Genomic DNA, 12,183 nt, shown 5'->3' with positions numbered 1-12,183 from the left:
CAGCAAAACGATTATAACTTCATTGCGGTAGTCTGGAACCAGGCCCAGAGCATCTCCGAGGTGCCTGTACTACCAGGAAGGGAAAAACGGTCAATGTGATTGATGAACATCCATTAGCTGCCCAGTGGGGTCCCCCAGCCCTGATGCAGGCACACCCTGCCCTGATGGGGCTCATGGTCAAGTGTGCAGATGAGGCAGGCATGGGGAAGGTGCCCACCTTTTGAACATTCCCAGGTCCCCCTCCAAACTTTTCAAGGTAGCTTGAAACACCTATACCCCGCACCTTTTCCAGCCAATCTAAACAGTCCCCATGTAGAGATTTCCCTAAGCTGTTTATTTCACCTGCTCCTACCTGCATGGCTGTGTGTGTGTTCTTGTCATGGGAAATTGTTTTTCTAAATTTGTCTCTGTGGGGTGTTCTGATAGATGAATTTTCTCTGAAGCAACAGGCGGCTTTACTTTAGAACACAACCACAAACAACGTACACATGTAGACTGTCCCTAGCACCTCTGTATGAAAATCTCTGGAGGGAATCGCTTGGAGATAAAGCTGATGGAGGCTGTTTGCCGACTAGGATATGCTGCAGGAAAAACAGATCAGTTCATATTCTGAAGGACTTAAAAATACCTGCAAAATGGGATGTGTGTGTGTGTGTCCATGTTTATAATTTGTTACACATGAAAGCTGGCATTAACACAAAATCATTATCCGGGTAGAGTTTACTACAACACACACACACGCACACACTAGTTTACTGTACAATGTACATACACCTGCACACGCACAGTCACACGCGGTCTGGCTCATGTGTCCATGTGTACACACGCGCACACACACGCAGAGTTCACTGGCACTCACGGACACCCGTCTGGTTTTCTAATGCCCGTGCATTATTTTCCAGCCCATTTTCCTAAATGAGGTTCTAGTAAAATTACCCACCGACCCGTCTGGGGATGAGCCCATCTTCCACATCTCCCACATCGACCGCGTCTACACCCTTCGAGCAGAAAGCATAAATGAGAGGTAAGCCCGGCCCCCTCCCCGGCCCGCACCCGGGTCCGCCAGGTGCAGCACCACGTGGGGCATTTAATTACTCAGCAGGTGCCCACGCTCCCCAGCTGCGTGCCACCCTGTCTGGCTGCAGGGGACACGGGGGGTCCCAATGCTTCCTTCTAGAGCCCCGAGGAGGTCTGACACAGGGCACGAACGTCTGCAAATAAGAGGAGCTGGAACTAGCGTCGCTTGAGACTCTGGGGTAGAAAACGTCGGCCTCCTCTGAGACGGCGCCGCAGGTCCCCCGCGGGGCTCGCAGGCCGTGAAACGCGCCCCTCGGCGGCGGCTCCCTGGGGCGGGCGTTCTGCGCCCCGGGCGTGGGCACGTTGCTCCAGCCGCGTCTCCAGGGCGCTGCCCCGGGGCCGAGGGAGTCAGACCCGCCCGGCGGTGACTGGACCCACGGCCACGACGTTCCAGAGCCTGGGCCTGGGCCTGGCGCGGGGACACGGGGACGCCGCCCCGGGGCCGGGAGCCGTGGGCCGGCGGCGCTGGGACGGCGGGGACGCGGTTTTCTCGGGGACAGCGAGGCGGCCTCGGGCACCCACAGGGCCCGCCCTTCGCCTGACCGCGGGGCGCGGGCCTCCTTCCCCAGCTCGGGCCGAGCGTCCCAGGCAGAGTCCCGGGAGCCGCGTCGGAACGACCCGAGCCTCCCCCAGTCCTGTCGGCACCTTCTGTCTTTTCCTTCCCAAGGACTGCCTGGGTGCAGAAGATCAAGGCCGCCTCGGAACTCTACATCGAGACGGAGAAGAAGAAGCGCGAGAAGGCCTACCTGGGTGAGGCGGGCTTCCCGCGAGACCGGGGCTTCCCGGGAGGTCAGGGCTTCCCGCGAGACCAGGGCTTCCAGGGAGGCCCAGCTTCCCGCGAGACCAGGGCTTCCCTGGAGGCCTGCAAGGCCAGGGCATCCCCCGAGGCCCACAAGACCAGGACTTCCCGCGAGGCCAGGGTTTTCCGGGCGGCCAGGGCTTCCCGCGAGGCCAGGGCTTCCCGCGAGGCCAGGGCTTCCCGCGAGACCAGGGCTTCCCGCGAGACCAGGGCTTCCCGCGAGGCCGGGCACGGGGCCGCTTGTGGGCCGCGAATCCCTCGCGTGAGGTGCGCCTGAGGGCAGAGGCAGGAGACGGGCGGCAGTGAGGGAGGGAGAGCGGGTGCGGAATGGGGTGCAGAGTGGGGCAGAGGGCAGACCCCGGCGTAGGAAGCAGCACTGGGGAAGGCAGGGGAGACGCGCCCTCGAGGGCGCAGCACGGGCGAGGCGGCGCGCGGCGAACAGGCGGGAGCGCGCGGGTGGAACGAGTCCCTGTTGCCCGCCCCGCGCAGTCCGCTCCCAGAGGGCGACGGGGATTGGACGGCTGATGGTGAACGTGGTCGAAGGCATCGAGCTGAAGCCCTGCCGGTCGCACGGTGAGCACCGGCCCCCCCGCCCCCCGCGGCCCTCGGTCGGAGGCGCAGTGGCCGTCGCCCCGCATCCCTCTAGGGGGGCTGTCCGAGCACTGGTGGGGAACCTGAGCTTCGCCCCCTTACGCCCCTCCCGCGGGTCCGCTGCCCAGGGCCCGAGTGGCCGCCGTGTCCCGGCGGGCATGGCGCAGCCTGAGGCTGGTGCGAGGAGCCCACGGCCCCCCTTCCACCCCCGCCCCCCGGGATTTGTGCTCCGCTGAAGTACGAGGCTGGGAGGGAGCTTCCCCTGGACCCCACGCGTGGCCGCCGCGCAGAGGGTGGGGCCCCCTTCGTGGTGACCCCCCCCGGCAGGAGTCATCCGGCCTGTCCCCCCCCAGGGAAGAGCAACCCCTACTGCGAGGTGACCATGGGCTCCCAGTGCCACATCACCAAGACCATGCAGGACACCCTCAACCCCAAGTGGAACTCCAACTGCCAGTTCTTCATCAGGGACCTGGAGCAGGAGGTCCTCTGCATCACTGTGTTCGAGAGGGACCAGTTCTCCCCAGACGGTGAGTCCTCCCTCCCTGCCCCGCCTTCCTGGGCAAGCGTGTTCTGCGTGGAAACCCAGGGCCAGGCTGGCCTGGGCTTCCCTCCAGAGAGGTGAGGTCAGCGCAGGAGGAGGCTGCCCTGTGTTGGGCATCTCAGAGCAGGTGACAAAGCTCCCCAGGCAAACAGTGCGGTCCTGTGCAACCCCAGAGCAGCTGGCCCCAAGGCCTCAGCCCCGTTCATTAGTCCTTGGCCAAAGCCACAGTGATAAAACTAGCCAGCCGAGCAAGACCGTCGGCGGCAGCAGGTGTGGTAGGATCCGTGGGTGTCCTTTAGTGACATTTCTGGCTAATCAAGGGGATGGAATTGTGCTGGGTGCTTCCTTCCTTCCACCGGTGTTTCTGTTTCTGCTCTGAGCCTACAAAAGAATGGGTTTGGCCAGTGACTCTAAGGAACTCTCTTCCTTTTCCTCAACCCAGTAAAAATCAGAAGGTAAGTTTAAAGATGACAGTCTCGACTTAACTTTGTTCCCAGGAGGATAATCACGGGCTGGGCGTGAGCGTCTGATGCTAGCATGGCCTGCGCAAGGCTCAGGTCGCTCTTTCAGTACCTTCATGTGGATTTTGTCACTGTGCGTTAGTTGCTGCTGTGCTTGTGTGAGGACGGTCACGAGCTGGCTGGAGGTCAGAGCCTGGCCAGGCCCGTCTGACTCTCGTCTGGGCTCTTCGCTGTCGGTTTTCATTCTGCTGAGTGAGGGTTTGAGGTTAAATTGAGCTTCTTTTTAAATAGTGAAATATCATGACACAGTGGCAGCTGCACTAGGGCGTATGTTGAACATCCTGATATTGTTCTTACCTAAGAGATTATTTCCATGAAATGCACGTGGGGGCAAAATAAACTCGTGTCTTCCCACTTGGAAAACCTCCCAGGTTTTCAACGGGAGTGTTGAGGGAAGGCTGTTAACTGTACAGAGTGCCTGGGGCACAGGACACTGCAATAAATAACATGAATAGATGAAGGAGGTGATGGTCCGGAGGCCCCTTTAACGCCATCACGAAAAGGTGTCTCCCAAAAATGTATACACTCTGTAACAGCTGATAGCTCAGTTTTGAAAAGGAAATGTATTTTAATAAACACTGCTTTTATAATTATCCCAAGTGTGTGTATACATTTTTTAGAGACACTCTGTATCTGCACAGCACCTAAAACGTTTAAACGTGTTCTCATCCCTGCTCAGGCTGACATACAATATTTGATGGAAAGTGGTGTAACTTCACAGAGAATACTCCTTTGACAGCCTCTGGCAGAAATGACCGTCCAGTTTTTGTCCCAGATGTAGTTGTCTGTCTTCTGGGTGACTTCCTTAAATTTCACATACATTGCAAATTGTGCGGCTCATGTGACACCTGCTGTTGCATCACCTCCCAGGCAGCTTACCACCCTTTGGAGGCCCCAGGTGTGGGGGAAGATGTGGTGTGTGTTTTCACTCCTTTTAGACTCCTCCATGCCCTGCTGTGTCCCTTTCTTTTTGCTCCATTTGTCATCTAGTTCATGGGTTCCTGTAAGCTGACCTTTTCGAAGGGAGAGTGTAGCGATTCACTGGGAAGTTCCCAATATGCCAGATGCCTGCCTTGAAGAGGGGGGATCCTCCCTCTGAGCAGGTCTGTTCGTTCTCTTTTCAGATTTTTTGGGTCGGACAGAGATCCGCGTGGCCGACATCAAGAGGGACCAGGGTTCCAAGGGTCCAGTGACCAAGTGTCTCCTGCTGCATGAAGTTCCCACGGGAGAGATTGTGGTCCGCTTGGACCTTCAGCTCTTCGACGAGCCATAGGGAGCAGCCCAGGGTGTGCGTCAGGGCTCCAGCCAGGGCCAGCAGATGCCATCAGGAAATGGTGTTGCTTCCTAAGACCATTTGGGTCAGCCGCAGGGCAACGGGACAGTGAAGAAATGCCCCTTAATGATTGTAGGAGTAACTCTCGACAATCCTTTTCCCCAAACAACTTTCCATCTTATGAAACAAAACTCTCTTTTCCTCTCACCTTGCTGCAGGTCTCATCTCGGCTTTGAGGGTCTTTGCAATCCTGTAGCTCCCAGCAAGGTGTGGTTGGGAGTCTGGCCTGTCCCTGGGCCTGAGGAATGGTTCTGGTTACTGTAAAATAATTTATAAATGCAGTGTCTGTATTTTTGGAGAACTCATGTAACCCTCCTATTTCTTACCTCCACCAGCCCCCCCCGTAGGCTCCTTGACCTAGTCCTTGGTGTGTTTAGAAAAAAATTACTGTGGTCCCACCGTTGCTCTAGAATCTCATCCCCCCATTGGATCTTATTTGAACTGCTGCCTTGGATCTGATCACTTGGAGGTGGTCTCCTGTTGGACACTGGCTCACTTTTGAGGAGCTGGTCCATGGAAGATTCCAGCAGGTGGGTAGGTAGGGCCTTCCAGTCTCTTCCATTGATAGATGTCAATGAAAATGATTGCTGGCTCTGATCAGGTGATTGTATTCTGATTCCAGGAAGCGTGGAAGATGGTTAAGGATCTTATTACCTACAGTTGTTCTCTGCTGGGTTGTATCACTGTAGGTCATTTGCTAAGGCTGCTTTACGATGCCATTGGGTCCTGGTTGCCAGCCCAGTTAAAAACTCTTTGGCTGGGTGGTCCTGTGATGTTTCATTACAGTTGTCACTGGTGGGCAGCTCTGAGCCTGTTCTTGCTCAAATATGCTGGATCCTGACTGTCATGGGAAATTTCAGTAGTTGTCTTTGGTACCTTCCCCAAAAAGGCATCTCCAGGGCATGAAAAGAAAAATCGACAATCTGGAAGTAGGTGGAAAAATGTGAAGGACATGCATCATGTGGAGGGTCAGGCCTGGGAGCTGCAGCCCCGTAAGTCCAGGAGGAAGACCCAAGACTGCCCCCTACTCTATGACACAGCTCCCCTCTCCGTGACGGAAATCCACGTGCTGGTTGCCAGTCAGGATGTATGACCATGTGACAAGCTGTCTGGTTTGAGTTCTGTGATTTTCCCCCTTAAATGCCAGGCAGTGGGCTGGTTAACGAGATAATAACCTGATTTTTTCATGAAATGTGTGGGTAATGTTTTGTCCGCATGTTGATGTTCTCAGAATCCCGGTTCACTGGGGTCATGCATGTCCTTTGCACATCCCCTTGGTCCTGGAGTCTAGCCTTCCCGTGCCGGACAACATCCTCTGTGATCGTAGGTCCTTAGACTATAGGGGTGTAGAAGTGCTTCAGTGGTGACAGTGGCCACACCGTGCAGAGTCTCCTCTGTGCTGGGAACCGAATGTGTCACTACTTCCTGCAAGAGCCCTGTCACAGCTCAGGCAGTTTTTAAAATATGTGTGTTGGAAAGGGCAACAACGTTTACATTTCATACTTTAAAAAAACACTTTATTATTTATTGGAAATAGTGTAGAATTTTGTATCAAGAACAACAGACATAAGTATTTTTTGAAACAAGGAGACCCCTTTAGTTTAGAAACTTTCAACTTGGACCCACTCTAGGCCGGGTTGAACTCCAGGCATGCCTTTGTTTACCATCTCATAAAGGGAAACCTGGTCAAGATACTTTAAGTTTCTATTTTGTGATGTTAAGAAACTTTTAAATTAAATCCATAAATAGATGCATAACTCATGCTTTCCTATTTCTGTAACCAGTACAGGCTGTTCCCTGCGTTTATGAAGGATGTTACTGTGGTAGGGAGGTATAAAGGGTGGTGTTGGGTCACCATTCCAGCCCTTTCCCTCTGTTCTTCCTCTTCTCATTGACGTTCTTTGCATGTCCACATTGGGCATCGCCATCTACTTGGGGGTGTGTGGTGTGCACAATGACACATGTTGCCCTTTTACGTCCACGAGGCTACCTGCTCAGTCCTGTATGGGTGTAGCATGAAAAGGAATGTGTGAGTCTCTTTCTCCAAGTGACTGCTGAGTGTCCCCGTGCTGCCTCCAGGGCAGCAGTTCAGTGTGTGGTCTGTACTGTGGCTGGTCGTCCTTTGGGGTGAGTGTGGCTGGTCCACAGATGCTGCTGTGACTTGTGGCATGTCGGGGGTAGAGGCAGGTAGGAAGTGCATAGAGCCTCCAGCTCTCTGTTTCTTCCTTCTGCCTTTTTGGCTGCCTGGCAGTGCCCCTCACTGATAAGTACCTGTCACCTAGCTCTCTGCTTTCTCAAGACAGGGTTTCTCTAGGCCTCTGCATCCTGCATTCTGACCCCCTGCCCTCTAGACACCCCTGCCCACTTCCGTCTTCTCTGGGCTGCCTTGGCCTCCTGTAGCCTAGCCAGGGGCTCTTCTCACAGGGCTGGGCCCTAAGGACAGGAGCCCTGAGCTGAGGCTTCCTAGACCAGCAATCCTGAAGGGACAGTCCATGTCCCGGTCCCTCTGGGGCAGGGTCTCTGGTTGACACTGTCTCAGCATGTAGGTAGGCAGCATCTTCTTCTGGAATCAGGAGAGCTGTGACCATGACCGTTAGGGAGATGTAGTTCATTCAGACCCAGGACCCGCCTGTTTGACGCTTGGATGACCTGTCCCTGTGTACTGAGGGCAAAGGAGACTGCTGTGCTCCCAGAAAACAGTGATGTTAGAAAGAGCACGCGTTTCTGCTTTGCTTTGCGAACAACTTAAGCATGACCTATGTGTATGAAAGTAGCTGATTTCATCTGGTTGAGGAGCATTGAATTTAACTGCTGATTTACCTCCCAGAAATGGGTAAGTGGACCACCTGCGTTGTGTCTTGTCTTGGTGGTCTGGTACCCAAAGCCCAGGTGTCCTCCTGTGAGAGTGAGGTCAGGAGGATGAGGGATGACTGCAGGTCTGCTGTCTGTGCAGGAGCTGGCAGGGTGAGCACAAAACTCCGGCTCACACAGAGCAGGGCATCCTAGAATCTCGGGGGCTGGAGAGCAAGCGGGAGTGGACCAGGTACTCCTGGTTTTAGTGAGGGGGAGCCCTTGGAGTATATTGTGGAGCTTAACCAGTGCTGTGTGTGAGAAGACCTGTCTACTCCAAATCTTTTTTTTCTGGCTGGTTGGGCCTTTCTGATTCATGAGAGGAAAGTTTGTTTTGTGTGTGCAGCAGTTCTAGGAATTCCCATTGGAAACAGGATGTAGGTTTTTCATCTTTTTCTTTTCTTATCCGGTTGTGTTTTATTTTCAGCTCCCTTATCTTCAGAGTTGGAATGAGCTTTGCAGCAACACTGGCGCTTTGAAAGGGACAGCTGAACACTGAGGTGGCAGGGTCGTCTCAGCCTCGGCAGTGGGCTGTTAGTGGGGGGTCTGCTCCTCGGAGGCACTGGCTCTGCAGGTTTGGAGCCTCCCGCCCAGACGGGGGCCATGAGCACAGATCAGCTGGTGGTGTCCTCCTGCCTGCAGGTGCTGTAGCGTCAGTGGGGGTCTGAGGCACCCCAAGAGGAATTTGGTCAAAGCAATGCCTCCTTCTCTTTGTTCCCTGGGTGCTTCTCCTCACTGTTGGGAACAGCTCCATGAGAATTCGACCCCAGCCGTATTCTGTGGGGTCCTTACTTAGCATTGTGTAAATAGAGGAAAGTCCTAGAACACTGTTTCCTCCCCCTGCACTGTCAGATCCAGGATGACCACAGTGCAGAGCCTGATAACTTCAGGAGCCAGATATGTGCCTGATGAGCCCAGAAAGCTTACCCACTGAAGGAGAGAAAACACCTAGCAGCTCCCTGTCTTGGGAGCATTGAAACCTGGTGCCAGCACATTGGAAAGTCTTGTCACTGGGTTACATCTCTCAGTGACCTCTCGGTCATGTTCATTCAGTGAGTCTCCATCTTGAGCCAGGCCACCCTCCCAGGGAAGGGAGGCTGGGGGGGAGGAGGGGGCTGCCTAACTGTAGATCTAATTTTAAGTCATTTAAATAACATTCAACAGTTTGTAAAATTTCATCTCCACCTCTAAAGAATTATTGTAGCCACATGCAGATCCATCCAGTTCCTCCCTCTTCCCTCTGGCCCCAGGGACCAGGCAGTACTTACCACAACAATTTTTGACACTCTGTGGTTGCTGTATTTCAGGGTTAACGTGTCTCTACGTCGGGGTGTTTTGTGAGCTGTTTTTAATAAGATTCTGTTCTATTTCCTATACCAGCTTATACTGTTACTACCACCTGAATAGTGTCAATATTTTAGCATTCAAAGCCCACCACTAAAACTGGTTAGAAGTGGGCTTGTTCAGTTAGCCTTGAAAAACTTAGGCATTTCTTTGATACTGAGCATTGACCAGTAAGCAGGGTTTCTTTTTATGCAGTGGTAGAAATGTATATTTTTCTTCTAGGAACCCTGGTTTTGTACTTTTATCATTTGAAAAAAAAAAAACCTCCTGTGCGTCTGTTTCTAAAACTGTGTTTCTTTGCGTTTCTCCTCTTATGCCCAATCCTTCACTCCCTTCTGTTTCTATGTCTAAACAGAATGTGGGCGCAGGGCAAAGGGTGACACAGGAACCAGAGTGAGGAGCCAGCCGCGGCCTTTCTACCCACTGCTGCCACTAGGGGCGATCTCCCTTCGGAAGCTTGTAGTTCCCTCTGGTGGATCCCAGGGTTCTGGCTCCACCTACTGCAGCTCCAAGACATTGCTGGTGTGTGAATCACAGGACCAACTTGCTGGTGGTCTGAGGCTGATGGAGGGAGAGGGCAGGAAGGTAGGGTTGGTGTAGGACTTGAACCCAGCACTCCTGGGAGTACCTAGTGACAGCCTTCTGCTGCTGTGGGGGTTTGGGGCTGTACGGGCTCATTAGCCTTCCCTACTTCTCTGAATCTGATTTGCTGAGCGCCCCTGTGATCAGGTACAGGGGCCTCAGGTGTACTGTAAAGGTGTCCACTGCTGGGCTGATCTCCGGCTGGCTGGGGTTGGCCTCCGCTCCCCAAGAAGGACCTCTCTCTACGGACTGGGTGACAGTCTGCTCAGAGTCTCTGACGTGCAGAACTGTTGGGGGATGCAGAAGCCCCTGTGGGATGTGTTTGTGAGTGTGTGTTTGCATGGGCACCGGGGAAGCAGGTTGGTTTGACCCTCCCATAGTCATGCTCAGGACGTGCTATATAATTTGTGGACCGAGTGCAAAATGAAACTGCGAGGTTCCTTGTTCACAATTGTTAGTAATTTAGAGGTGGTGACAGCTGAGAATTAACCAGTGTGGGCCCCTCTAAGCACAGGGTCCCTGTGGCTGCGCAGGTCACATGCCCATGAGGCCACACTGTATTTTCAGTCAGTTCTTGACTCGGTTGGGGCTTCATCGGATGTCTTCTGACTGTAAAGCCTCCCTGGCAGGTTGTGGAGAGCTTGGCTGATAGACTTTGCTTTTATTTCATTAAATGGTCTGGACTAGTCAGAGGGGACAAGCCCCAAGCCCCTTGTTACAGATGCACCCGGAGACCAGAGAAGGAGCCACCTGCCGCCAGGGCTCCAGTCCCGGGTGCACCACAGGGCACCAAAAGGCCTTTGAACTTTGACTATTGAACCTGCTAATTTGAAATAAAACCCTTCCTTTTGGTCTTTCGTCACCCACTGGTGGCTTTTCTCCCCTTTCCTGGTGGGACAGGCCAGCTTTTCCAGCCTCTGCCTTCAGAGTAATGGGGGAGTAGAGGGCATGCTCAGCACCCCTTCCCCAGGGGCTGGACACTGGCTCCTTCATCACCATCCCCTGGAGAGAAATGTCCTCCCTGTCCTGCTGGGCCAAATGGACCACAGATGTTGGGGAGGGGGGAGGGCACCTGCTTCTGAGCAGCAGCAACGTTCCAGCTGAGCTTGCCCCATAGGATCCCACCTATGGCTTTTGAGTAGGGCGATGTCAGGAGAGAGGACAGACCCACTGCATGAGGAGCCTCACATTCTGAAGACCATAGCTCCTGGAGGCAGGATCGATCATGGAGTTGATCCTGCTGCCCCAGGCTTGTTGCTTTCACAGGCTTTTCCTTGCCCTGGGCTGGCCGCTCCAAACTTTTGCAGGCCCTGCTTGCTCTTTGCAAACCAGTCTCAGTTCTACACACAGAGCAATAACTCGTCCTCTGTTTCTCAGTTCTGTCTGGGATTACAACGTTCATTAAGTAAAACTGTTGACAGAATTGCAGATTCATCTGGATTTGTGTCACTTTGAACGAAGTAGCAAATTATGACTTTGTTTCTACGTGCAGTGCACCTTCCAAGCTACTTAAAGTTCAGAAGCGTTCCTAGAGGCACTTAATGGGTATCACGTCAGCATTCGTTTTCTTGAAGGAATATTTGGATGCACGTGTCACCAAGCAACACTCTTAAAATGTCATCTGCTAATGACTTACTGTCAGAAAGTAGACATTTCTAGCCAGATCTTTGGTAATACTTACTTCTACACATGCTTTTAAAACCTACTTTGCCAATAGCCCAAGTATCTTTCAACTGTGAAACCAGCTTCAGACCTTGTCCTCTGAAGCCCCGGCCAGCTGAAATCTGCCCCTTGCTGGTCCCTACCCCTGCCCCTCTCAGCCCTGCAGAGACAGGGAAGTTGGCACTCACAGGATCCATGCTGTGTTGCCTTAGCTACTTGAGCTCTGGACCCTCACGTGTAGGCTGTCGGCCTTTGTGTAAATACGTGTATACAGATGAGAAACTGCCGCAGAAATGTCCTGTGGCTGATCATCTTCCCCCCCCTCCCCCCTCCCCCCAGCTCCTGGTGTCCTGCATTTTGTGTGTCTCCAGCTAAGAAACGTGCAGAACCCACTCCACAGAGCAAAGAAATTGAGCTCTACCTGGTTCCTCATGCTGTGTGTGTGGACTGTCCATGACTAAATGTGTATATGGTGTGTAAGAGGTATGCTGTCAAGTGTAGCAAAAGCTAGCAGATTCCGTAGTAAAAAATATTTAACTTATTGTAACGTGCTTTTTCATTGAGAGATTATTTTTCTGTGTATATGAGAATATTTTAGGGATCTAATTTAAGTGCATAAAACTATAGAAAAATTTAAAACCTATTCTAGGAGTAGAAAATGCTTGATCAGATCATGGGGGTGATCTGACTCCAGGGCCAGCCACTTCTGCTCCCTTTCTGGATGGAGCAGTACATCTCATCAGTATTCGCATTGTCGGTGGAATTTCCTGGGCATCTCCCCATCTCCACTGTTGCACAGCCGATGGGTTGAAGGTGAAGCTTGGGTTTCTGATGAAGCTGCTCCTGGCATCACAGAGCAGCCTCCTGGTGCCCGTGTCCCTGA

The 12,183-nt window shown here is 53.2% G+C and overlaps 1 protein-coding gene across 1 annotated transcript in view; it reads left to right on the top strand.

Annotated features, from left to right (window-relative positions):
* The window catches only part of ITSN1 (intersectin 1), a 163,900-nt gene extending 154,593 nt beyond the window's left edge, over positions 1-9,307 (top strand). The window contains exons 35-39 of the mRNA XM_081139006.1: positions 903-1,024; positions 1,745-1,827; positions 2,366-2,449; positions 2,821-2,994; positions 4,654-9,307. Coding sequence (XP_080995132.1) covers positions 903-1,024; positions 1,745-1,827; positions 2,366-2,449; positions 2,821-2,994; positions 4,654-4,802 — 612 coding nt within the window. The 3' untranslated portion in view covers positions 4,803-9,307. The remainder of the gene's footprint in view (positions 1-902; positions 1,025-1,744; positions 1,828-2,365; positions 2,450-2,820; positions 2,995-4,653) is intronic.
* The last annotated feature ends 2,876 nt before the right edge of the window (positions 9,308-12,183 follow it).

The sequence above is a fragment of the Miniopterus schreibersii genome (assembly GCF_964146895.1).
Source record: "Miniopterus schreibersii genome assembly, chromosome: 5".
Classification (NCBI taxonomy): Eukaryota; Metazoa; Chordata; class Mammalia; order Chiroptera; family Miniopteridae; genus Miniopterus; species Miniopterus schreibersii.
Note: the sequence above shows the minus strand (reverse complement) of the source record. Positions and strands in the feature narration are given on the sequence as shown.